The 27,439-nt window shown below is 39.5% G+C and overlaps 1 protein-coding gene across 4 annotated transcripts; it reads left to right on the top strand.

Moving 5' to 3' along the window:
- The first annotated feature begins 848 nt into the window (after positions 1-848).
- On the top strand, positions 849-27,134 carry LOC144666866 (uncharacterized). 4 transcript variants are annotated; one of them, XM_078528272.1, is made up of 17 exons: positions 849-1,779; positions 4,850-4,972; positions 13,108-13,976; positions 16,605-17,165; positions 17,453-17,506; positions 18,442-18,548; positions 19,291-19,393; positions 19,492-19,567; positions 19,999-20,096; positions 20,683-20,811; positions 21,395-21,990; positions 22,397-22,547; positions 23,079-23,184; positions 23,719-23,767; positions 24,380-24,562; positions 24,749-24,945; positions 25,284-27,134. In XM_078528272.1, exons 1-17 carry the CDS (start codon positions 1,677-1,679, stop codon positions 25,334-25,336), a joined length of 3,558 nt encoding a protein of 1,185 aa, XP_078384398.1. In that variant the 5' UTR covers positions 849-1,676; the 3' UTR covers positions 25,337-27,134. The 4 variants fall into 4 exon arrangements, with proteins under 4 accessions (XP_078384398.1, XP_078384401.1, XP_078384400.1 ...); XM_078528275.1 differs by lacking the exons at positions 849-1,779; positions 4,850-4,972 and adding an exon at positions 9,252-9,443; XM_078528274.1 differs by lacking the exons at positions 849-1,779; positions 4,850-4,972 and adding an exon at positions 10,939-11,183.
- Positions 27,135-27,439: the final 305 nt, after the last annotated feature.

The raw sequence follows: 27,439 nt of genomic DNA, 5'->3' as shown, positions 1-27,439 counted from the left end.
TTGAAGCTGCTTTGGGTTTAATTTATCTCATTTCTCATGAGGAATTGAAAATCGCCGACTTGCAATCGCTGTGTTGCTCTTGTTGTTTGGTTGTAGTTGTTGCTGCTACTGTAGTTTTTTATTTTACTATTGTTGTTGTTGTTGTTGTTGTTACTGCCGTTGTTGTTGTTGTTGTTATTGTGTGCCGATCTTTACAAGTTTTTCCCACTGTCTGGCCCAGCGTGTTTTTTTTTTTTTTTTTTTTTTTGGGGGGGGGGGAAGGGCATATACAGGCTAAATAAGTACGTTCCGTCCTGAGGGTACTAGGGTGTATGTTTTTGACGTTCTCAGTCCTTTTGAAATTGTGCCTTTAAAAGGTACCAATTTTCAATTTCGATCCTTAAATGGGGTCAGGGCTAAGAACCTTTGCGGCACAAATCTAAACAAAATTTAAGGGAGTACCCGCGGCTCCCGGGGGAGGGAGGTCTGACAAGCAGCGCCTGAGGCTAAAACAATATATATAAAGTGTGGCTGGCTCAGCTTTGCATTCCAGTCATAACAGCAAACTAACAAACCGTGTAATAACCCTTTTATATTTTTAAATTTAAATCATGGTTCAGCGGTCGGTGACAAATAATAGAAAGAACATTCAATTGTAGTTGATATTTGTCTTGATCTTCCGCGAAATTCTCAGAACGAACGTAAAAGAACAGTGTGAAAATCAGTTTGGAGAATACCAATTCCGCGCGGAGCTTCGGGCTAGAAGGATTCATTTCCAAAGGCTAAAAACAAAATTAGCTGACGTTCGCTAATGTCACGGAACAAAATCTTAAAATATCGCAAACAAACCGTTGTGTAAATACAAGTCTGCCAGTTTGCATAAATATTATGGGTAGTGCAACAGTGCATTAAACGCAGAACGTTCTTCTCAAAAATGCGAGCTCCATCTCTTAATCGCTTTGCTGTAAATTAAAATGTTTAAAGCTCTCTAATCAGGCTCCGCGGCATGTTTTGGATGAACTTTGACGCTCACCGCTTTCAAAAGAACCTGCGAACAACATTATCAAGTATGTTAATTTTCTTGCACCGGTTATTTTTGTACATGTATTCTTGAAAATGACGGGAAAAAAAATTGTCGTAATTAAAGCAAGTTTACCAGAAATGTCTTTGATGAAAGAAACAATTATTCCCCCCTAAAGTGAATTCGCTATGAATAGAATAGAAATTTTCTATCAAAGGTGGCTCGCTCTTGGACGTCCGATATCAATGTATATTTACTTAAAAAGCAAGTGTTTGGGCCGTCTTTAAACAAAAGGCAAAATTGTGCCAAACAATCTGAGGGATTAGCAGAGATTACGTTGCCAATTATTTGGTGTTCAGTCTTTTCCGCAAGCTGAGGACAAGGTATTTACTTGCTTGACTGTAATGTCGAAACGTCACCAAAGAGTGATGAAAGGTGGATTAAGGGAAATACGAAAGTACAATACGGTGGTATTTCGTTTCAGCTTACAGTAGGGAGTCCCTGCAACGCTTTAAAAGGTCAACAAAGCAAAACATGCTTTAGTCAGCGGTGACAACGCATTGTCAATTCCATGCGAGTTTTTCACAGCGAGGCCACCATAGATTTTATCAACAAGGATCGAAAATGACGCAAGGCTCACTCGTTTAATCAATGAAGCGTCTTTCGTTGTGCAGCCATGAGTGTACCAGAGATGAGCGCTTCTCCGAGCGATTCAAATGGAAACAGTTTAAAGCAGAGCAGCCTGTTGTTGAGTATTTATGGATACGCTCCTTATCCAAGTAAGTGTGTCAGTTCATCATGCCAAGCTCCTTGCGGGTCACTGTTTAAATGTTTGCGTGTTTCGTGCGGGCGATGTAGACAATAGGACACGAGATTTCAAGAAAGTCCCTTCTTTACCCTGACCTAATTTTCACACCAAGACGAAAATCGTACCGAAATTTTTATTTCAGTTCTCGTTTGAGTTAAGTTTCCGCCTGAGCTGTAGTGAAAATCTTTCTCTTTTCCTTCACCACACCGCACGATTCTTAATACTTGCTGACTAACCACAAAGATCTGAACAGTTTGCGTCCACTCCAGGGTGAACACATGAAGCGATGACCTCCACTAAAGCTAGCACAATTGATTACAGTAAGGGTTATCTGACGAGGGAAGGCTTTCATATAAGTAAGCAGTTAAAACTCGATTATTGGTACAAGTAAACATGAATGTTATTTCGCTTTCGTATTATTTTCTTTATTTTATTTCACGTTTCGTGACTTGCACCATCACCCAGTCACCTGGAGGTGTGAATCTGTCATCTTAATGTGTTAAAGATGCCGGTTAGCACCGAACCTCAAACATCGTTAGCATCTTATTTCCGTTCAAGGTTAATGGCACGATTTCATTCACCCGTTTCGCTTTTAAACCTTACAGCATTGCAGTGGTATCGCCTCTTCCTTTACATGATTGACAAACTTACACCAAAAACAACAAAGATTGAAGCCACAGGATAAGATAAGTGCGAAAAGAATTTCAAGGAAAGATGATTCGCTTTGTGTTTTCCTTTTCCAATTTCCGAAAACAGATAACAAACTAGCGGAGAACGGAAACAAAAACAGCGGAAATTGGTCGTGACATCTGAATACCTGTAATTTGTTAAGCTATTAGTCTATCTCAAGGTACAGTTTTGAAATAAGAACTGCAAGCATAGAAAGTGGCTTCATTTTGGTACCAAAGTTAATTTTCAGGTTAATCGAGTGTGTCAGCTTTATTTCACCACACGTAAAATCTACCTAGACCACATAGGCCTCAGTGGTATTTTGAGCTTTCTTTTTTTAATTTCCCACGGTAAAACACTATAAGCTACTATATCTCCGCTGCTATGCATAAGGGCCGGGTCGCACTAGAGGACAAAATGTTTTTGTTGAGTCATTACTCATTTCTGTTTCCGGCAAAATTATTTTGCGTGCTGGGTCGCCCTTCTTTGCCAACATGTGTCACAGGAGAATTTTTCGGTCCCGGAGTCACGTAACGTGGATGCGGACGGCTGCTCCGGATTTAGTCCTAACCTGCATGCGGCTACTGTGAGCTTCATTCATGTTTATCCTAGACAACTTAACATTAGCTGTTCTGAAGAGCACAACAGCACGTGGGCGAAACTGTGGGACAATCTGCCTGTTCAGGCGTTCGGTTGTGATCCTTGCCATTGGAAGTCATTTGGCCAGATCCATTCGTGACGAAGTTGGCACATCAGGAGAAATTATCACATTTCACTTCCCTTTTACGTCTCGATTGACATCTAATGCTTTTTTGACGTTTGGGGCATTTTGTCGAGGTCCAGAGCTTGGCAATTTTAAGTGCCGGCATCTTTGAAAATTTGGTACATTCCGCTCATTTTTGCAAATGTCTGACAAATCGGTCGCACTAGAAAACCTATTTGATGACAGATTTTTTTGTAAAAAAACAACTTTTTACACTAGTGCGACCCGGCCCTAAGCTAGACACAACATGTAGATAAGATCTGATTGTTATTGAATGTTATCTCTATCTCTGATCAGAGCTCCGCAGTCTTGCATGCACGCCTAGTTCGTTCGCGTGTCCTAAAACACGTGACTGAATTAAAACTTCTTTTGCAAACGAGAGGGGGTGAGGTGCACATGGGGTAGGGATAGGGAATCGTACATTCAGGATTTAAATTCCCTGTGCTCTTTTTTGGCTGATTGATCCGTGTAAAAATGTTTTATAAATTATGGTATCATAGCTGAATGGTCAAAATTGATTGTTAATTGAAACATGATTGGTTGCCATGATAACACTATAGCTGTTGCAATTCAATTGATAATCACCATTCATGGTTGAAGGGTTTGACTCCCTTCGGGGACTCAGAGATTTTTCTTTCCCACGCAACATGTAATGATGAACACTACACCTTTCTCTTTTCACTTCCGAGCTTAAAATTTACCTTATTTTTCAGTTTATTTATCACCATAGAGTACGCTATTGACATTGCTGATCCTTGCAGTATGCAGGACGCGTGTCACATATGGACCTAGAAAATGGCCTTGCTCACCATGAGTTTCTCCGAAGCTCAATAGATAGAGCGCCCGCCCGGTGTTTTCAAGGTCATGGGTTCGACTCCCGTAGGTGACTCGGAGTTTTCAATGTCCCACGCTCGTGATGTGATGTACACTAAATATTTCTTACATTATTTAACCATTGATGATTATTATTTCTGCTACTGAACTTTATTGCTCAAATGTATCAAAAATGCGTTTGCCATTACCAATTTATACATCTAGGTGTCTTGCCCAAAAACACAACGCAGTGACCCCGGCCAGGGCTCGAACCCTGACCGTTCGATCGGAGTCCAGCACCGTAACCATTAGACTACGGCGCCTTCCACTCACCGGGAGCTCATAAGAGTATTCAATTGTAATTCTCAACATCTAATCCTTGAATTACATATTGATCAGTCCTCTCTGAAAGTCCAGAGGGTTGTCTGCGCTTAAAGGACGAAAGGGTTTTGAAAGTTACAACGTTGTGTACATTTCTTTTTTTGTATTCATCTCGGCGAACTGCATTGAAATAGATTTGTGCCCTTGCTTCCATGCTTCCACTTACAGGTATCTTATGTTATAGCTTTCGCCAATCAATGCTCTGGAGTGAATATAAAAAACTGGAATTTTTAATCTGTATAGATAAATAAACCTCTAAAAAAAATACAAAAAATGAACTCTTGGGCTCTCAATAGATAAAACTTGAGATAGTTTTTGAAAAGAACAGTTTGAACCAAGCACAGCAAAGAAAATACTGAATTTGTTTTGTGAAATGTGTGCAATAACCAAAGCTATCTTTCCTTTTGTTCTACAGCTCCCAACCCACCATCAACTAAGTTAAAGAAACGAGCTCTTGGGAGATCCAGCAGCCTTGGAATTATCGAGAACATCAAGAGAAGATCACTACAACCTTTACCTCTCACCGAAGAAACATATGGTAAGGAAAGCAAAGTTGTGTGGTTTCGTCTCTCATAATAAGTCTCAATCTTCTCGCAATGCTGAACCGTACTAATTGTTTAAATTTTGGTTTAGTAAAACTTCTTTAACGTTTTTCTGCCCTGCTAAACTATTATGTAAAGGCCAGACCCTTGTCGTTTTAAATTAAAAGGATGGATAACGCTAGCCAGCCACCGGTTAAATCACTATTCACCCTTTGAACAATTTTGCAGCAGCGAGTTTCCGAAAATCACGAAGCTTGTTGTTGGCTTTCCCATGAATAAATGGTGTACACGTGACAATTTTTTTAATCACGTGATAAGAATTCTGCCATCGCCGGTTCAAATTCCTAACGGCACTACCACTGTAGGAGTTTGATAGTGTTTGTTATATAGCCGGAATGTTCTCCTAAAAGCGTGCGTTTTCATTGACCACTTCGAGGTCACATGACATGTTACAATAAAACTGTTCCCGCCAAAAGTCTCTGAGCGGGCAACATTGCAATATCTACGACGTCAGAGGGTAGCGATGCATTGTGACTCACGAATGTTGAACAACGGCTGTCTTTGTCCCCCGGGAAACTAGTTAAATTCTTCCCCTTGAATGGCGGCAATGTTTCCCGAAGCGGACATTGGGAGTCTCAGAAAACAAAATAAACTGTTTTCCTCGGGACCAGCCATTAAGTATAAAGATGCAACTATTATAGGAATTCGGCCGTCAGGGAGGTGGCCGTTAGTGAAGGCTCGACTGTGTATCGTGAACTAACCGATTACAGGTAATTTGTAGTGCTAATGATTGACATTTGGTAAGAAAATTAATCAGAACATCTCGAACCTCGACACGGCTAACCCACGATTTCCGGAACATATGTTATAATGCCCTGCAGACGAGAGCAACTCAAGTCACAAGTGGAATACAAACAACGCAATTCAGTATTGTAGGCGACATGCAGTGCACTAACAAGCGTCAAAAACCAGAACCAATTAATTATATGAAATTTTTGATCAACGTTTTAAGATAGCTTATTAATATTGGCCTCCTTTCCATCTAAAAGGTGCCCCTATGTTTAAGGACATTTGCTACGAGGTATGTAACGATGCCCTACAAACCACAAAACGTATCCTGGCTAATTCGAGGACACTATTATATATATGTATCGAGCTTCAGGACCTAAAACCCCCTTTGTGTCAGTTAGAAAAATCCGGTTTGTCTGTTTTGATTTACACAGCGTTTTCTCCCCCCCGGGAGAGAAAACGAGGAGGCTCCCCCGAAAAGGGTACCTTTTTCAGGCTTCAGGTATATAAAAGGGTAGGGATTTCTCAAGTATAGGTATACGAAAGGGTATGAAAATCTGTCATTTAGGTTTCTAAAAGGGCTTTTAATTAAAATATTTCGAACAGATGAAATTTATGGCTGTATTATTTTAATTTATTAAGCACTACATGAAAATGACAAGAAAAACTCGTGTTTTCAGTCTTTGCCATGTCTTTCAGGTATATGAAAGGGGTACCTTAAATTTTTTCAGTAAAAGGTAAACGAAAGGGGTACAATTTCTGTCAAAATGGCATATAAAAGGTTTAGGGGTTAGGGCTCGGGGTAGAAACTCCCCGTATAAAACCTTTTTGAGTACCCCCGAGGGGGGGGGGGGTTCTACATCGAAATGAGTTAGTTCGTCTTCTTAGCAATCAAGAAAACTTAATCGAGGCAACTGATGGATGTAAAGTGTGGATGCAGTTATAATCTTCTGCCTTGTGGACATCTCGTTATATCACGGACACCAAGTAATTACGGACAGGGAGTTGAAGGCTTGGCGAATAAGAATTACTGAAAATAGCTCCCGATATTGCAGACTTTCTCTATAACGCACACCCCCAAAAGCGTCCGCTATAGTATGCTAGAAGGAGATAATTAACTGTATCTGGCAGACCTTGATAGCGCATGAGTCACAGGTCAGATTAGAAAGCATGATCGGTTTCAAGCTTGATTTTAATTATTGGTTAATTTGAAAAACAATATTAAGTCTTAATAGTAAACTGGATTGCTTACTTTTTGAAGTGCTTTTCAATGTTAAAACAATCCCAGAAAATAGAGACCGGAGTGTTAAGATTCTTTCTTCTGTATATAAATCATTCGGACACAAAATGACAACCTTTTCTATCAGAGGTTCGTTTTGAGCGATAAAACATTTTCAAAACGCCACAGAGTTTTTAGTTAATTTTCATGCTAGAATGCACATCATCCGATGCAATTTATTTAGGCCAGCTGTGAAATTTTTAAAACTAGATTTTCAACAACAGCAATTCTATCTAATTGTTCATATTGAATGAATTTCTCGTGATCGACTCCTACGAACGGGAGGCGCAACATTTAATCGAATTTTCATGGTGGTAAGTAGTGTAATTAAGGGTATTGTAAATTCAAATGACATTTCGAAATCGGAAGTAAGAGGACAATGAATGACAGAGGATAGAATTGGTGCTCGACTCCCACTCCTCCCACGTTTGTCGCCCATTTCCTTCGGGACTTGCTGACGCGACGAAATTATATTGATTTCCGTTAACGTAACGCCTCCACTAAGCTATCACGTTATACAGAATTTTTCTAATTTAAAGTCATATCTATATTACTCGTTACTTCTCAATAAACCACCCACATATTTTAAACTGAAGCGACCTGAGGCTGTGAATCTGCCATTTATTAACCATGTTTTATTGTGAGATTCCGTGTTTAATTCTATTAAACAGATCGGGCTTGAACTAAGTGTTGTGTTAGTTTCTAAAGTGTGCGTCACATGTGATATTTCGCGCTGATATGCCGCAATATACTTCCGGGCGTGTGGTTTTGCGTTGAACTCAGTCTGCACGCTTTGACAGAGTATGAATCACGCACATCGCTTTTATAACGTATCTTGCCAAAAAAATTATTCTTGAATCCAAGATTTTATGCCATCGGGGCCCGGTTGTTTAAAGATGGACATCGATATGCACCGGATAAATCACTATCCAGTGTATAGAGTAGTTGTTTTCTTAACACTTGTTCCCTGAATAATGATTTATTCGTTAGATGGCATTATTTACGCTTTGAACAGCCGGTATTAGGGATTCTCAATCTAGCCAAAAGCCAATATGTAATCCTTAATTTAATTCCCTAATTCAATTGTGGTTCCGAGACTCTCTAATCTTTCAATCGTTTGCCGCACTTCGTAACACTGCATTGCGCTTCTGTTTCAAAACATAAACTTCCAGTCACTTTTTACAATAGCTTTCTTTGGCTTCTCGTTCTTCTTTCGCAGTGGTTGAGCAGAGTTGGTGCAGGATCGCTGCACGTTTTAGAGTTATTAAACATGTCAAAATGACCACTTAGTTCGGGAAAACCCATACTAATTTGGGGACACGAAATAAATAGATTCAAAAAGACAATAACCTGAGATCATGCCCTCCCTCCCTACCTTTCAAAAAAAAAAAAAGAACGCCTGATCGCAGGTTAAAAAGACAATAGAATAAGTTTGAAGGAAAGATTCTAAAAGACAACCATGTTGGCACATGGCTGACACGGGTTGGTGAACTGTTGGCACAAGTGTGACGCAGAGGGTGGTACAGGTGTGCAGCAGGCCTGGCGCAGGTGTGATCTTGAAGCAGTGGGTGCAAAGTGTTGATGCATGCAGGAGGAACGCTTGGTACCGGGTTTTTAGCACAAGGTTGGCGCAGTGGAAACAAAAAGCTTGCATGTAGCGGAGATTTAGCGCAAGGTTGGCACAATGGTAGATACGAATAGTGCAGTCGTTTCAGGCATGCACCTTGCATCAATGTGCGCAGCTGATTCAAACCTCACATCTTGCGCACGGATGAATTTTTTCTGTAACCGTTTCAGTATCAGCTGATGTAAATTTAGTTTGTTGTTGATTCTCGGATTTTCGCTGGGTTGCCCAGTAGCTCTCTCTTTAAAAGCCCCGACATTTCTAAAATCCAATTTAAATGTGGTGCATTGGCACTAATAAAGCTAAAGAAGCTAATCTGGCTCTTGTTTTACAAAATGCGCAATAAGATACTGTTTTTTGGTTTGTGAGGCCGCAAGAATGATCTAGAATGGTTCTCCACAGGCTAAATCTTTAGCTCAACTTAAATGTCCTTGTTTTGTGGGCATTTTGCCACTGTTGTTTCTATCCTCATTGGTATTTGCAAAAGAAGGTTACAAAAGGGTTAATATTGGTTACCCGAGAACTCCTTTGCACTATTCCCGACTACTTATGCAAAGCTCATCAGAGAAGTCATGTTTTACCGGCGTCGCAGGGCCGAACACAACGCGACACGAAGTGTAACTACCATATTCGTTCTTGTTGGGGTTCTCTCAAAGCAGCCTAAAGCTTCAAACGTAGTCCTGATGCAGTGAATAACGTTATATAGACCACACAAGTGGCCACTGTTAAAAAAGCTCTCGTAAGTGATTGGAGACACCGCCGCAGGCTCGCCAGGGTAGGTGTGGTTCTAATATCATCGTTGATAAAACTCTGCACCAAATATCCCAAAAAACAACTACACAATAACAAAAAGTTACAGCAGTAGATTGAGCAATAAACTTGTTTCAAAAGCCTTAAATTTAGATTAACTAACTGATAGAACTATGCTCAATTCTAGTTATTGGATTTGCTCGCAATTCCAAGCTTACGTTGATACCGTAGATGTTATCCCTTAAAACAAAAAGCCGATTAAAATCTGGTGCGATATCTTTCTGTGGTTATGCCTATATACCGCTATGTAATTATCCCGCTCCTAGACTCAACACTAGATGTTATCTACTGCTTAGCTTTATATTTCTTTCAAGTTTGTCTCAATTCGAATGACTAAAATCCTGCATGAGTAATTTGTCACAAATCCTTTCAAAATGATAACCGCTTTGAGCTCTTCCAAGCTTTTGGGTGTGGCTAAATGTTCGTAAGTGATACCCCTGTGTTTAGAAAGTCGATTTTTCATGAATAACCTTTTTATGGCCTAAGCCTGTTTGTTTAGTCCTTGTTTCGTTCTATAAACCGGGAATATAATATCAAGTTTCTCGCCGTTTTAAATTCTTATCCATAAAAATAGAAGCTGTTGTTCCTCGTTGTGTTCATATAGCGTTGCCGTTTTTTAGGCAAATGTTTCCGTTTACTTCACAGAAAACTAAACTTCAAAACATATTGAATCAATAACTTTGTGGGATGGGAACTCCATATATTTTTTTCTGCAATTATAAAACTATAAACTGAGATATATGAAAGATTTGTACACGAGAAATTCAAAACAGATTATAGTGGTAATTAAGCTTAATTTAATTAACACTTTATTGTGGCTTTATGAGTCTATATTTCTGCTCTGATCTACACTGCCTCAGTGAGATTTTTCTGTTGTAAAACCGCAGATTACAAAATTTATGCCCAACACTGAATGTAGACGAAAAAAATAAAAATACGTCTCCACACGAAGCTAATAATTTTAATCTTTGGAGTAGTTCCACTGTGAACAAAGTTATGGTCATTTTTCCAAAATATCGATCAGGGAATCCCATAGTTAATTTGCCTCCAGTTCAAGAATCGTTTTTTCCGGCCATCATAGGGAAGTGACTTTTTAAAACGTCAATAATTCTAGAAAGTCGATCTGTGCTACATTAAATTAAGTTCGCAAGGTTACAGCTGAAAAATGTCATCATAATAATAGCTTACAGCTTAAAAAATGTCGTTCAGATGTTCACCTCTGATAAAGTGAAGTGTTTTCTACATATTCTTCTGCAGAGAAAATCTAGCATTTTCAGCAACAATTTGCTACTGGTCACAAATTGGGTCGATTTGTTGACAGAAAAAAATCACGATAAACAATGGTATCTACTTAAAATGACAGTCAATACCTGCGCGTATTGACATTTTAGGTCTTTCCAATTAGCATATGACATTTCTTACAAGGCCAAGAAACACATGAATATTCAACGCTATATTTTCGGCGCACTGACCTGTGATCTTCATGTGTATTGTTCGCTGGTAAAAAAAATATCCTACGCTTCGTTGAGAAGTGGGCAGCGTTAGAGTTACAAGCGCGTTTTAATTGCCCAAAGTTTCTTGGATACAGCTCCTAAACTGGCGCATTTTTTCGCGGTTGTCGAGAGAGTCCATCGAGCGATCGATTTCTTGCTGTGATCGCCGAGGGAATTGTTCGCTGCTCATTCATGTGACAGCTTATAGTTTGGTGAGTTGAAATTATATTAAGTGCGTGGAATGGCCAGGTGTAGCATTTGTAGTTATGACAAAAATGTCTGCCTGCCGAATCCTTAAATTTTATTGAGCACAGTTGTCAGATATTTCCTTGTTCTATCGCACGTACTGTCCGCTAAGCCCTTACTTTCTAGGATCAATTCAAATCGATCGATTATGAAAACATCCGAGACCGGCCCCCGATAAAAACGTGGTTAAATTTTCCGTTGTATTACCGTTTGTGGTTCGACAGCCGACATGACAGATGATGATAAATCTTAAGTTTCGGAGCCTCTCGATTTCTTTCAACTTTTTGAGAGGTAGATCTTTATAATAGTGGGGTACAAAACAGGCTATAATATTACATGTACGCACGGCCCGACCTGACGTAGCGCTGCTGAAATACCTGGCGTTAGTAAATGTTTTCGAATACGGTTTTGTGAATCGGCGATCAAATGTTTAACTTAGTGCGGTTGGAATCTGCGTTCTCAGGTTTGTGTTTTACTGTTTTTGTTTTTGCTGTCATTTGCAATTTGCGCCTAGCAAGCGGTTTAATAACACATAGGATTTACAACTGAATCTTCGAAAGGTTTCTCGATCTTGAACAATATGACGTGTCAAAGACAGCGTGCTCGCCGTTTTAGCCAAAACCACAACAAATATTGCTGCTACATAAGTTTTCGTTTTCTACCGAGCGACGAAATCGAAATTTTCGATCGAAAGGGAAGGAAACACGACATTAGTAGCCTCGAGGGCCGTCTGAAAAATTCTGCTTACAATATGCAAATGTTTCTAACGTGTCGGATTAGGGTAGTAATGTTTTGTTTTTAATAAAGGGATAACATCGTATCTTAAATATTTTTCGTGGAAAATGGGCTGCGACTGATAGTAAGGGCGAGAATGTTTTTTTTTTTTCTTTTTCTTCTTTTCTTTATTATGGAATTTGGTTTTCACGTCACCAGGGAAGCATGTCTCTTGAGCTTATTTACATTTGCACTGCGGAATTGTTTCTGCTGTTTTTGATTGACTCGCAGTTGGTGTTTATTCATAAGCGGGCGACTTTAATAAAACAGAGAAGGAAAGGAAAAAATACTAAGCAGCTGTGTTACGGGTGACTAGCTCGTGGGAAAATGTAGAGCGCGCTTTTGGTAACAGATTTTAAGAAAGTTTGCCTAAAAAATTGGATCGAAAACTGATAAATGACAGCTATTTTACCCCTTGACATGAAGGTCGTTCATTTTATCCACTGTTTTAATAACTTGTGTCCATATTCAGTTCCTTGGTGTCTTTTAATGTTTTTCAAGTGGGTTTATTTTCAAGTACATTTTACTGCCGGGATATTGTTATAATCAGGTCCTTATTGCCCGGTGTTGAATTAAAAGAACAGTTTACACCCTGATATGACATTTGTCGCCCTTGAAGTACTTTTGTGTATGCTTCATGGAACGTATTTATCGGACAGGAAAATAAGCCCCTTGTTTAATCTTGCTGCTCTTTGTCATAACCGTATTTGTTGTGGCTTGTTTTTGAAGTGAATTTGTTTGCGAAACAGCATCCCCATATACACTGCCTCTACTCTCGCAGTAACATGTCACTAATGAAGACTTAGTCCTTTGAAAGCGATTTGCGCTTATGTTTTGATAGCTGATTTATTTACGGAACAAAATATTGGTACAGTGCTGTTAATTTACTTAACTTGTATTTTTATTCGCCAGTTGTGTATAGCATCTTGCAATACAAGGCGAGTGGCTAATATCACATGGCAACAAACACGTTCACGTAAGATACCGGAAAGGTAGTTTTTTTCCGCCAAGATTTCTAACGTGATGTCATCAAAGTATTTTCTTTTAGGCCTAAAAGGTCAAGAGTAGAATTCACGCTTCTAACAGATAAGTTTGGATTCTGTTTCTTGTTTCTAGATGCGTCGAAACGCAACAGTTGTATCGAAATAAGGAACTACGAGATGCCTAAAAGAACAGCATCGAGCGATCGCGAAAGGAAGACCTCCTCTCGTTTGTTTCGCTCTATGTCGCTGAGCGGACGAAAACAGTCTAACAAGGAACAGACTGCGAGCGACGATAAAAGGAATTCAACAATTTCCATTTCTGATCCTGAAAAGGTCACTATATTGATGGACCACAATGCGCAACTCTTGGATGAGAAAAATAAAGCCGTGGATCAGTGCGATAAGATGAACAAGGACCTGCAAGATGCCACCAACAAGCTGAAAGAAGCGGAGCGTGAGATTCAAAACTTGAAAGAACTTCTAAGCACAAGGATTACGCAGGAATTCGATAATTGCGAGACAGATGCGAACGAGAAAAGAACACGAATTTCTTTTAGTGAATTGGAGTTAGAAGCCGTGGAATCAAAAGACAACAATGTGATCTTTCCTTCCAAAGTTGAACACCTCGAAACGACCATTGAAGCGAATGCTGTTCCGCTTCAAAAATCAACAACTTCGTGTAAGGAGTGCGAGCGGTTGAAGGAGTCGCGAATCAAGGCATTTGTGGAGGCCATTGCGCTGAGAAAATATGTCAAAAATTTGAACGATGCCCTGTCCGGCGGCGAAGCGAGCAAGCAAAACTTTTTAAACGATGTGCAGAAGAAACTCGTTGCCGCGCAAACGGAGAAGGAGATAGCATTAGAAGAACTTGCGACGGTAATTGATCAGCGGAATCAGGCGGTTCGAGAAAAGGACAAAGCGCTCGAGGAGTGGGGCAAAGCGACGAGTAAATGGGAAACAACTTTGGATCAATTAGATTCTCTTGTAAAAGAACTGAACAAGGTAAGAATTGAGCCATGTGTGTTCGCGTGTGACACGCGCGTGTATGCGCGCGGAACACGCGCGAGTACACGAGATACCCAAATGACATCGTCTACAGCCAAGCTATGTCCCTTTGATATTAAATTATAAAGCAGACAAGCTCTTTCAAAAGTGCTCGCCTTGAAAATGGTGGCCAATGAGAGGGATTTGGCTGAGTTGGAAGAATAGTATTTATAATAATATCTTTTTGAGCCTTGTTAGTTAAGTTTGTTTAGTTTGAATATTATTTTATTCAACATTATAATTGTTAATTAATTTAACTGGATTAGATGTTAAAATCTGTTTTATCAGAACAAGTTTTCAAGTTTCAGAAATGGTCCACAAGTTCAACCACATCCAAAGTAAAGTGTAACCCCGATATAACGATATGCCAAGGGGGCAGTAAAATTATATCGTTATATCGAGGAATCGTTATATCGGGGTACCGTCCCATACATTTTACTTTTGCCGAGACATAACATATTCATCGTTATATCGGGAATATCGTTATATCGAAGATCGTTATATCGGGGTTCCACTGTAGTTAAATGAACCGTTACTAAACCAAGATGGAAAGCGAAAATTGAAAAATGGTTGCTTTTTATTTGACAAAAATTCTGTTTCGTGGAGGCTAGGCTCATTGTAAGGGCTTGAACATTATAGATATCGTTTTAAAAATAAGCCTACAACTTAGGGGTGTAATATTTTCGCTTTCTTGCTAGCTTTGACTAGTGGAGTAGAAACAGGCTTATGAATGCCTGAGGCTTTAATGATAATAAGTCCACTGTGACAAGTATGAGACGTTGAAACAACTGTATTGGTCCGTGCGAAAAAAGTGGGATAGCAAATTTGCAAAGTTACATGTAACAGCTGCATGGAGATATTGATTGGAATTAATAAATAGATGCCCATCTCGGCAAAACATCCTGCAAATACATGTTCACCAGAATGGATACTTCAACTGACTTTTAATAATGCAATGTTTACTCACTGTTTATAGTTCCAAATCACCCAGAAAGATTGTTTCAGCTGATTAAGATTGAAACTCTTTTGGAATACGTTTAGTAAAAGAATACACTATCAAGATTCTAGCTCCGAGAAACGGTCGTGAAAATTCATATTTCTGCTGAAATTGCAACAGATGTGATTCCATTTCGTTTGGAAATATTTTAACTTCAATTCCACTGACTCGAAACAGTCACCGTTATCTTAATTTATTTTATATGATCTCAAATGAATTTCATGACGAATGCCACAAAAATGCTAAGCATGCTAATAGGGATACCACAAGAATGAGCTTTATAATAACCGTGCTTAAAAGCTGTGCTTATAGACCAATCAGTCCACGTACTCAATTAAGCCTAAGCGAATTTTCATCATTAGCTAAAGCGGATTATTCCATGTACTTTTGTTAGTGGCGCCTATGTGAAGTGTGCCGGCTGCGAACTTTGTTCCATGATTGAAAATAATTATACCTTTGACGGCTTATCGACTTTTTGATATTTGCCTTCGGCACTGAGTCGCAGGAAAACCACTAGCCTTGTGAGAATTGAACCAGTGCTTGTGTTAAAAATCCCAATCATTTTGCGGGCTGTTTTATATTGTTCAGCAACGTTTGGACGTTTTTGAGACCCTTTGATTTCCAGCTAAAAACAAACTTAGTTTTACCACTAATTCATCAAAAAATTACGTCATGTTAATGTAAAACAATGAGGAACTTAAAATATGTTTTCAGAGTCAATTAAACTTGTATCACTAAGAACTTACAGCCTTCCTGGCTGTATATTGATATAATAATTACTGGTAAATAGATTTGCCGCTATACTTTAATTATTGTGACTGGGTGGAAAAATTCGACCTGGGGTAATTATACGAGCTCTTTTACACTTTCACTTCGATCATGCTGAAAGCTTGCCATTAACTAGGCTTGACCTGCCTCTGTCATTTTTTGTTAAAATATATTAATTAGACGTTCTTTTATCCCTTTACTTGACATTGCCCTGCAAGGGAGGAATATATTTTATGGTCTGATTGATACAATGACCTCGAACAGTTGATCGATTGATGCAGGGTTACGTTGTTAATTAATTGCCTCCGGTTATCACCTTAAAGTGTGCAAATACTGTGCATATCAGAAAACAATCGGGTTCATTTGAAGTCCTTTCAAAACGAGGAGGGTGGATTTCAAGAGCTACTTAGGTTTATGTGATCGATATCTACATACATCTGTCCCTCCATCCATTCACCCAATCAGTCAGTCAGTCAGTCAGTCAGTCAGTCGTCCGTCAGATAGTCAAAAGTCAAACAGTCAGACAGACAGTCTTTCAGTCAGTCAGACAGTGAGTCAGAGAATCAGTCACTCAGTCTGTTACTCAGTTAGTCAGTCACAGGCAGTCAGTCAGTCAGTCAGTCAGTCAGTCAGTCAGTCTGTCTATCTGTCAGTCAGTCAGTCTTTCAGTTAAACAGTCTGTCTGTCTGTCAATCAGTCAGTCAGTCTGTCTCTCCGTCCGTCCGTCCTTCTGTCTGTCAGACAGTCAGTCAGTCAGTCAGTGAGCCAGTCACTATATCAATCAGTCAATCATTCTTTCATTCATTTATTTTCGTCTGCAGGTAAAATCAGAACGTGACGATTTAACCAAGAAGCTAAAGCGAAAAGAAGATGCCCTTGAGAAAATAAAACAAGAAACATCATCATTGTTAAGTGAACAGATTGAAGTGACAAAACAGGAGCAAAATGACTCTGCAATCGATCAAGATATCATTTTAAGAGACAGATTCGGAAATACAGATTCCGTGCGAAAATTAAGCACAGAACTTACCAAATCACAACAAAGAAATATTGAAATGGACGCTCGAGTGACATCATTGGAAGAGAAATCAGAGACTTACAAAAGAGAAAGGGACCATGCTAAGGAACAATGGAGGCAATCGGTGAAAGAAAGAAAGAGACTTCACCGCGAAATTGCCAGCATTGTTCAAGCAAGAGATGAAGCGATACAGAAATGTTTTTCGACCGCAGAACAATTAGAGAAATTAAAAGAAGAGTATAACCACTTGTTGAACCGGTTGGCGAAAACCGGTTTGAGTGCAAATAACTCAAGTGAACTGTCTATTCCGTGCTCGCTCAAAGAGTGCAAGTTTTGTGCTGGTGATTCAACCGAGGGCTTAGAGGTAAAACTATTTAGATGCATAACAACCTAAGAAACGTTAAGAATCTATAACAAGTTTACAGCCTTTACCCTGCACCCCCAATAAAGCCCAGATTTTTATTTTTGAAAAATACGGATAAAACCAACAGCACTATGTGAAAAAACTATTCAACAGCTTTCATTTGAATGGTCACACACTAGTGTTTCATCCTTAGACGTATGGATCGCGTTTTGGCTCTGGAAGTGAAAAGTAATTTTATGTATTGAATTTATTTTATGATGATTTCTTAAATTTTTTAACTCTTTTAGACTCCAGACACGTCATTCACAGAAAGTGAAGAGATACGAGTGACTTTAGAAAAGGTATGTTCACAGTGTTGTCAGACAATGGTTCTTTGGATGGATGGATGGATGGATAATCTTTATTTAAAACACGGTCAAATTCATCAGCTCACAATACAACAATCTAATTATAATATATATACAAGAAAGAGGGGAAATATAAAAATATATGTACAAAAATAAAAAGCTGCTTTCCACGAATGCCGTGCCCTAGAGTACTCGTTCAATTAGTTTTTTAAATTGCCCAAGGGACTCTGCTTGTCTTACGTTAATAGGAAGACTGTTCCACAAGATGGCGCCACTGTACGTAAAGCTGTTTTTGTAATAGTTAGTGCGCGGTAATGGAACATTGAGTTTGTTTTCAGAGTCCCTTAGGTTGTACGCGGTTTCTCGTTTTTCAAATTTAGATGATAGGTAGTCTGGAGCCAACCCGTGCAGAGACCTGTAAACCATCGTGGCTCTTTGAATTTGCTGCTGGCGAGCTAGATTTTTTCAGGTACTGATGCTGGCCATAGAAGATAGCTAGATTCTTTCAGGTACTGATGCTGGCCATAGAAGATAGCTAGATTTTTTCAGGTACTGATGCTGGCCATAGAAGATAGCTAGATTCTTTCAGGTACTGATGCTGGCCATAGAAGATGTGGTACTCGCGAGACGAGGGTCTTGTCTCGAGTGAGGAGCATCTCGTCTCGCGAGAGGGTCATGGGTAACTTACTTTTGAGCGGTACTGTATACCATATCATAACATTAGTTAAATGATACGATGCGTTGATGGGGATTTTGACGCACAAACACATTTCGAAATACATTTGGACTTTGGCGCGCTAATTGGGCGCTCTAATTGGTCAGCGCACGTTGAACGTCTTTTATTACTGTAATAAGACCCTCAGCAGAACCTAACAGGATTCGCATGTACGTGTACGTTAAGTATTTTTTTCTGTTTCTCGTGTATGCAGGATGACCCATTGGACTCCATCAAGATGGCCCGAGTTTCCATGAGTGGCAGGCCTTTTACTGCCATCATAGATATCGACAAGGCTTTTGGCAGCTCTAGAAACATCAGGTATTGATTGATGATTTCTTCATGAATTGATTGACAGTTGTTTGCTTGTTTGTTGGTCTGGTTGATAATTTGGTAAATGTTTTGATTGACTGATTGATCAATTGATTGATTGGTTTGTTGATCGATTTATTGAGAAATTGGCGATTGATAGATTGATTGACGATTAAAGTGACTTCTATGAACTATTTTACTGACTTATATTTCGGATTTGTCTATTTTTTTGAAGAAGTCTTTTACATGAATCTGCCACATTGTACATAATCCGCCATGCTGGATGCAAAAGAATATGACAGCCTCCAAAACAAAGCGACTTCAACAGTGCGTAGCTTGCCATCAAGCATCGTGGTTTCTGTACCATGTGACCAGATCATCCAAAAACCTATTTCAGGAGGACAAAACGAAACTGTTCCACAGAAAAGCTGTTCTTCATGCACTTTCCAGCTGGCTGAGAAAAAAAATTCAACCCATCTGGCTGGCCGTGTTTTTATAATCAACAGTTTTCTTGCTTTCTAAAGTATAACCATGTAAAATTTCATAAAAATCTAATGACTGGTTCCAGTTAGAAATCGTGCGTTTTCTCGGCCAGCTGGGAAGTGCATGAAGAACAGCTTTTCTGTGGAACAGCTCCGTTTTGTCCTCCTATTTGCCGTCTAAGTAGTGACCTCAAAACGTCCGGTTTAAAAAACATAAGAAATGAAATTTAAAAGTGGTTTTTGTGATTTACTGTATCTGTTGCCTTTAGAAAATATGACGAGATTGTCTCCATCAACGATATCCCAGTGACAGAGTCAGATCAAAACCTCGTTAAATCTTTGCTGGATGGAGCTATTACCGCGCTCACCATGGTAAGACTGGCACTAACCACGTGTTAGATATATTAGAATAATTTACTGTTTTTTTTTTAATACAAATCGTTCATGCTCCCCTTCATTTAATTTTCTAGGTTCTGAAGCGACCTGTTGGGAGTTATCAAATAAGTTTTGACTTGGACCTCAAAGCTCCCAAGAAGTCTAAAGCTGGTAAGAGCAACGAGAAGTTTAAATTTTTACGAATTCATAACACTACAAGGCTACTTCACCAGTAAAGAATTTTTCGGATCGAATGTCAAACGTTCTTGAACGGGAAAAAATAGGCGCGTCCATCTACTTAGTAAGATATATCGATGGTAACTATCCCTGAAAGAAGAACTTAGAGCGTGAAACCAGGAGCGAAGAGAATTTTCCAAAACTTGGCTACACTACCCTGCCGCTGATGTAGCGTATGACGTTTTATCGAATCAAGAAATTCTCCTTTCTGATGTTGGTGTATTCATTTTGCTAATTCAGTAGTTTTTTACCATATCCAATTAGCGCGGGCAAGATATGTTAAAGTAACGAAGTTAATAAACTTTTATTATTTTCTTCCCGGCATTTTTTTTTAAAAGAAAAATGGAACTGTTTAACTTTTTCAGGTCTTGGTTTTGAGTGTGGACTGTATGTAAAAAATCTGAAGCATGGATTACTGTCAGAGGATCAGAACAACCTGAAAATCGGAGATTATATTATGAAGGTTCGTAAACTGATTATCATGCGACTGTGCGCCTCAGGATTGGTCATTAGCACGTCATTAGCTATATACTCTTAGTATTGTTTTGACAAAATCGCATGGCAATTTCAGTCGCTTGGTGAAAGCAACAGAACACATGTTTTGGTTGATGAACCCGCGCAAATCCTGGCGTGATAAAACACAAGGGATGTAGGGAAAAAACTCGTCAAGCTAAAAGCCACGCACGTTCCCGGTGTCATTAAGGGCTTAACGAATAGAAAACACTGTTTAGTTAAAGGAATTTTGAAAACAAATATTTCTGCGTTAAGATGTGCAGGAAACACATGGCTCTGAAGCAAATGTGTTTGAAGTGTTGCAGAGACATTCTCTTGCTTCCGAGAAGTCAGACTGACTTACTTCTGAAGCGTATGTTTTCCGCGCAGCTTAACAGAAAAACATTTGTGTCCGAAAACGAATGTTTCCCCCCTGCAAACTCTTCTTTTTTATGTTCCTTTTTGGTTAACGTAACTACGCAAGCTCGCAATCATTTAGCCTCTGTTATTTGTTAGTTTATTATCTTCATAATCGTCCTCTGTTTTCATTGAAATAGATGAATGGAAAACATCTGGATAAAATAATTGCTTCTTCGGTGGAGAAGGTCACAAAAAAGTCCGGCGACAAACTGAAGCTTCACGTGACCAGGACGATCGTGGCCATGCCAAAAAACTGTGAATTTAAGGTAGGTTCACCATCCGTATCGTTGTACTGTGCTAATGAAAGTACTAACATGGGAGCAAGGTTGGCTGAACGTTGGCCCAAGGCTGGTGCAGTTATTTGATGCTTCCTGCGTTCATGTTCGAACCTAACCATAGGGTGCAGTTTGTTGGGACCATCGTTTAAAACGAAATTTAATCGCTTTTATTCAGCTCTTGTTCAAAAGAACAATCTCAAAACTAGAAAGTTTCTTTACTTTTAGTTGCACTGTAACTTGGTGGACTACATTCCCAGGGTCAGGAAGCAGCTCTCGCAAGATCTTACATGAATGGCTCGCTTCCCTTCGAGAGAACAACAGAACAAACAACAGTAACAATGCCCCTAGCCCCCAAAACAATAACAATTGCTACACCAGAAGACCAGTAGAAGAACAGCCTTACTAGAGCTGCTGCATTGCTGCATTTTCTTAACCAATCTTTTTTTTGCGTAGGCCAGGAACTCGAGCATTAATAATTTCACTAGTTCCCTCGTTTTTCCCCTCCTCAAAATCCATGTCCGTAATTTCCTGATTTCATTTTAATTCCTATTTTTAATCATTCTCTATGCAGCCACTCAGCACCACAGACTCCGAATCTGACACTGTCGTGCTAAGAAGACTACCACGCTGTAACGGCGACAACCGCCTGTCGCTCATATCAAATGACAGCTCAATGTCACGTGACTCGAGATTTTCTTGCAACTCAAGTATGGGCTCTATGAGCTCGAACAATGATTCGTCTCTTGCTGACTCCAACTCGGATCTTTACGGAAACAAGTACTCCGGGTATGGGTACTTCATGTCCGATAGGCATCGCACAGCAACCGCTGTCTACAGCCCCTCATCGGATTCTCAACTGGAGACAATTGTTGCAGACGACTGGCCGGACGTGAGGACTGGAGATGGTTCCCAGAATGCATCAGACGCTAAGGAGGGCGACTCTTTTGAGCCTGGCACTTTGAAACCGAACAGTCGCTCGCCCATGAACCGAAAGTTCGTCAGCACGTCGCAGCTGCAGTCGGGAACGTTTTTGACGCCGTCAAGTGTCGACGGAACGTTGGTTCGCGCCCAGTCTACCATTACTGCGGTTCGAGTTGACGACGATGGACTGAACTCAGGCTTGATAAGATCGTCTACAACTGGAACAATAATCCCCATGGGGACGAGGTAATTAAAGTTTCGATCGGTGGAGGGGAAGAAATATTAATAATAACAATAATAATAACTTTATTATTTCTATAGCGCAAAAATCCATGCATATATGATTGTATAAAAATTGAAAAACAAGTCCTTTAAATATCCTTCAATGCCACGAATTTAAAGTGTTAGCTATAATGTGGTCACGAGCAACCTTGGAAGAAGGGAAAGTGGAAAGCCCGGGAACAAGGTGGGGAGGCCACGCGAACTAAGCCTTTTTGGTAAAACCATTTTAAAACAATAAAAAACATAGAAACGTTTATACACAAAAAAGTGAGATTAGTTAACTAGACAAATTTTGAACACGCCTTAGTCTTCTGTGCCCCGAATATTACACGTTTGCGCTTTTGCTTATTCTGTTCATCTCTCTTCCCAGTCCTCGTGTGATGCGCCTTGAAAAGAAGCCGTTGGATGGCCTGGGACTCGAAGTTTCTGGTGGTTATCGCGTCGGTATCTATGTAACCGAGCTGCAGGATAATTCAGTTTGTAAAGCCGCTGGCCTGCAAGTTGGAGACAGGCTCCTAAAAGTAAGCCATTAAAAACAATTTATTAAGATGTCAAACAAAAATCGTTTGTTTTCTTCTGGTTTCTAGCGATCTTTAACACACGTCCGTTAGTCTACTTATATTCCGAAAGTGTGTGTCGCCGTTTTTGTATTTGCTTCTCCGATTGGACATCTTTTTTGTATCATCATATCGGAATTTATATTTTCTCTTGAATTATGTTTAAAGTTTTTTTTTTAAATTGACTAATGGTAACCAGAGACTACTTCGAGCAGTCCACAAATTTATCACTTTAAAGTGTACATAAAAAAACATTTTGGTATTGTTTTTATTAGAGAAGTTGATAGTTTTTAACATGTCTATGTTTAAAGAAAACACTAAAAGTGAAGTGCTTTTTCACGGTGCCAAATCTGACTTTTAAAAATGAGAAACTCAAAGTTCATCCCAAAAAACATTTTAGTCTCAACCAACATAAAGGAGAGCTTGTGCAATACGAACTGCAGTAAAATACCTTACCTCATTCTTTGCACTGATTTCTAACATGTTACGTTTTAGCTTAACAGTTATGACCTGACCAGAGCGACCTTGGACCACGCCACGCGAATTGTTCGCCTTCTAAGCACATGTACATATTTGAGAATTGAGGCCCAGCTAGTGTCGAGTAAGTTTGACTTTACATAGCATAATACCCGGGGGGTGGGGGCAATCCCTTATTAGGGCTTAACGGGGACGTGTGGCCCAATAGGGTATGGTTTTCAGGCTTTTCTGTCTTGAACGGGGTATATATATTTCACCCCTTTTTGTCTTAAACGGGGTATCTTTACATGGACCAATGTCAAACAGGATAGGCTTATATGCCTGCAGAAGTGTTCACAAATTCTTCCGTATTGCTGACTTACGTTGATATCGGCATTGATACTTAGCTTAATTCACAATCACAGCAAAGCCAGTGAGGTACTTGTTTATTTCTTAGACGGGGTATCAAAAATTGGCATTCTGGGTCAGGGTTTAGGAGGCAGGGCAGCACCTCCCTATCCGAAATTATGTCGAGTACTCCCCCCCCCCCCCCTCCAGGGGAGCATAATAGAGCGATCACTGTTCATTTACAAGCCGTAGGGTTTCATTAAACCCTTGTATTGTTACAGCTGATTAGTTCTTCATTTGTCTCTAAAAAGCCTTGTTTTTGTTTCTTTAGATTACAAAGAAATTCTTGAAGATCAACCTTACGATTCACTCTATGTCAGGTGAGCCACTGTTGTGTTTGTGAGACATTGTTATCTGGAGAATAAAAGAGCTCTTGCTTCTCGTAAAACCCCTAGGACTATTCATGGTAGCCTTACGACACGTGTTCGGCTAAAGGGACATTGTCACGAGCTTCACTTCAAAAATTCAAGAGCCTTAAAACATACGGAACCCTTCCAATAGTGGTCCAGTTTTTAAAAAAAATTACTATGCCAGTGTACTGAAGCTATAAACTATTGATATTACTGTGATGCCATCAAAAACCTTAAGAGCTCAACTTAAAAAAGTCAGGCTGATTTTTTAAAGTTCTGCCCTTGTGGCCTGGGAAAACAGCTAAAAGTAATAATTGCTCCATTCTTCCTTCGATAACAACTTTATATCTTCATCTTGATGCACTAGGTGCATTTCATGTACGAGCAAGACCACTTCGCAAATTCAGTACTTTTTACCGAAATGCAGAAAAAGTCCCGTGACAGTATCCCTTTAAGTGTGTGTTACACTTGTATTGCAAGAAAACTGCGATACAAGTTTAACTGAATATTATTTATGTAACGTATAACAACATCAGTAACAAAAATACTGAAGAATTAAAAGTTATGTCGTATCCTCTTCAGGACTATCCACCCATATAAGGCCATGGCACCGGATGAGTTGAGCTTCACTGTTGGAGAAACACTTCACGTGATCAACACGCGAGCTAACTACGATCAGGCGAAACAGAGCTGGAAGTGGGTGGCTCAGCGCGCGAGGAAAGATGGGAAGGTTCTAGAGGAAGGACTGGTACCTTGTATGGGAAGGTAAGCACTTAATAAATTTTTATTTTATTATCGTTTTTCGCATGGGAAGGTAATGACTTAAAGTACCAAGTAGTTCAGAGCCATTCTACAACTCAGTAAACCCTTTTTTATAGGAGTAGAAACTTGTTATTAGCTTATCAGTTGAGGACATTACTTGATTTTAACTTTCATTCTTTTCTTCCTCAGTATTCCAGCGCACGTCGAGTCCGCAGTACTATCCCAAAACCTTCAGCGGTTTGAATCAGAGTCGGAGGAACAGATGAGTGATGACGCACCCAGCACGCTGAAGAGAGCGTCAACAGAACGACGCAGTATCATACAGAGATACCGCAAACTCATGAGACGAGAGAGCAGGGATTTCCCGAACAATATGGACGAAAACGGTGAGAACTAACCCGTAGTTGTTATAAGCAAAGACGTAAACTTTGGATCGAGCTATGGCCGAGGTTATTGTGTTGTGTTCTTGGGCAAGACACTTTACTCTCACAGTGCCTCTCTCCACCCAGGTGTATAAATGGGTACCGGCGAATTGTTTGGGCGATCCAACTACGTCCTTAGGGGAGAGGGGAGGGGGGTAACAAATCTGCGCTATGGAGTCAAATGCAATTAGAGCAGTTCAGTTTTGAGTTTATGTGTTCCCTTGTAAGGAATAGAATAAAACGTGTTATTGCTACAAACATAATTGTCTTATTTATTTTCATTACTTATTCTTCTCGTGCAGGTAACTCAAACAAGGTGACATTCTACGAAATACTAAGCAAGATTTCCGATTGATTTGCCAATGACACTCGATGGAAGTGTAGCCTTCGGGACAATCGATGACACATCGGTGATCGGGAATTCTTCACGAAAAATCGGATGCATGCCTTCGTGCATTGTCGGATCATGATTCTTAACCACTTGCTTAAAAAAAGTGCCCCTTTGAAACAGGGATGGAAGATCGGCGAAATGTAATTGTGTCAATTAAGGCTGCAAACATGTATCTATTTCGCCATGCCGGGCTATAGCAGTGAAGAGAATTCCCAAATTATGTAAGCAGACACAAGAAAAACAAAACTAGGCTAGCAAAGTCTTGTATTCCCGTAAGACTGGTGTCAAACAGAACTGACCACTTATCGAAACTCTGTTTCAATCTCAATAAGTTTAACTCAAGTTCTAGTTTTGTAACCCCATCTGTTCACATAGGTGCTTTCTAAGATTGTTAGTATTGGTGCAGTCTGAAAACGTTGATGCCTTGGTGGTCTCTTTGACTGAAAATTATATCGTATCGATATTTTTGTACTGCTACAGTTCATGACACGTATCGCTTAATATGTTAGGTCTTGTTAGATGCCAGTTTACAGTGAGAGATATAAATAATGTCTTACACAGCAGTAAATGTAGTCGTTAGCTCTTTAGTTCACAAGTGTAATCAAGATATGAATTATCCTGGTAATTTCAATACAGGTCACGAAAAAAAAAATTTATAACCTTTGAACAATTATCTTACTAGTACTTATAGAAATGAATATAGACGAGTGAGGAGATTTTAGGGACCGGTCATTTCTCCTGACCCTCCCCTTTATGAAGCACATTTTTTGCTGACCCTTTCCCCAACTTACCCATTCACCCCATTAAACTTCCCTGATGTGCCGGCATAAATTTATAATGCCCATTTTTTCTCTGTATACAAATCATTTACTCTTTCCCAATTTACACCAGCTCTACCCACCCTCTAATTAATGACCGGTCCCTTATTTCAGTGTTAGCAAGACCATTTATCGCGAAAAAGACATTCTGTCTATTTTAAGTAATTTGTCGCACTTTCTTAAGAAATTACCCTTTTTCCCAGGCCTATAACCTCCCGACTACGCCATAAAGGGCCAACTGAGGTACACAATTAAAGAACGAATAGAGGTACACAATTAAGGGGCAGGTTCAGGTGCCTAATTAAGGAAGAGAGGAGTGAAAGTGAATGTTCCAAAGAGCTAAAAGTTTACTTTATTATCTGCTAAGTATGTAGCGTGCAGTATATCTTATAGACTTGAAAATTCTGGGTCAACAGGGTGAAATCAAGAGAAACTGAAATTAATAGCAGTACAAATAGCGTAAAATACATCGCAGAATGTTTTTCTTGATCGTTTTACCACTGTATGGCCCACGGATTTCCAAGAAAGCTCACTTTTTTTAAACAACCTTTACAAAGTACGGAATGTTATAGATGGCACAAATTTGTAGCGTATTCTGCTAGTAGTCAGTTGAAAAATTTATTATATATAAGAAAAAGTAGAGATTTTTTATGTCGGAGGTGCCTGTTTAGAGCCAGTTACAGATTTACAGCACTTTTTACTTATTCGTGTTGCAAGATTTAGCCTGAGGTTTTAGCAGTTTTATATAGAAATGATAAAAAATTTTAAACACCAAACCTCCGTTGATATGTATTTAGAACTTTGTTATTAGCAAGAAATCCGCAGAAGTAAATAGTTTCATTCCCAAATATATAAAAGGAGGAAAATTATGTGTTTTAGGTTCTTCCTCCAAGGTGTAGCTGTTCATGTTATTATTCTAAGAATAAAAAAGAGGAATATTTTACAATTAATGTTTTGTGTGGTGTGTTGCATTGCAACGACAAATGGTTTAGGTTTTCTACAATGAGAATTTGTCAAGATGGTAATTTGCAACAATCTTACAAGAAAAGGAAAAAGTTATCCACTTTGGTTATAGAAAACGGTGTAAAACACCTCTCTAAAATCAACCATAACCGGGTATAGTTGAAACTGTTGGTACCGGTGGACTTCTTCATATGAGCTCGAGGCCGTTTAAGCGAGGTCAAACGTCATTTCTATTCTCCCCGTCTTCACCTAGGGGAAACTCAACAACATTTTATACGCCCGAGGT

This window comes from Oculina patagonica, chromosome 9 (assembly GCF_052425735.1).
Source record: "Oculina patagonica isolate OP01 chromosome 9, crgOcupat, whole genome shotgun sequence".
Lineage (NCBI taxonomy): Eukaryota > Metazoa > Cnidaria > Anthozoa > Scleractinia > Oculinidae > Oculina > Oculina patagonica.
The sequence above is the reverse complement of the archived record's forward strand: the minus strand, read 5'-3'. Positions and strand labels throughout refer to the sequence as shown.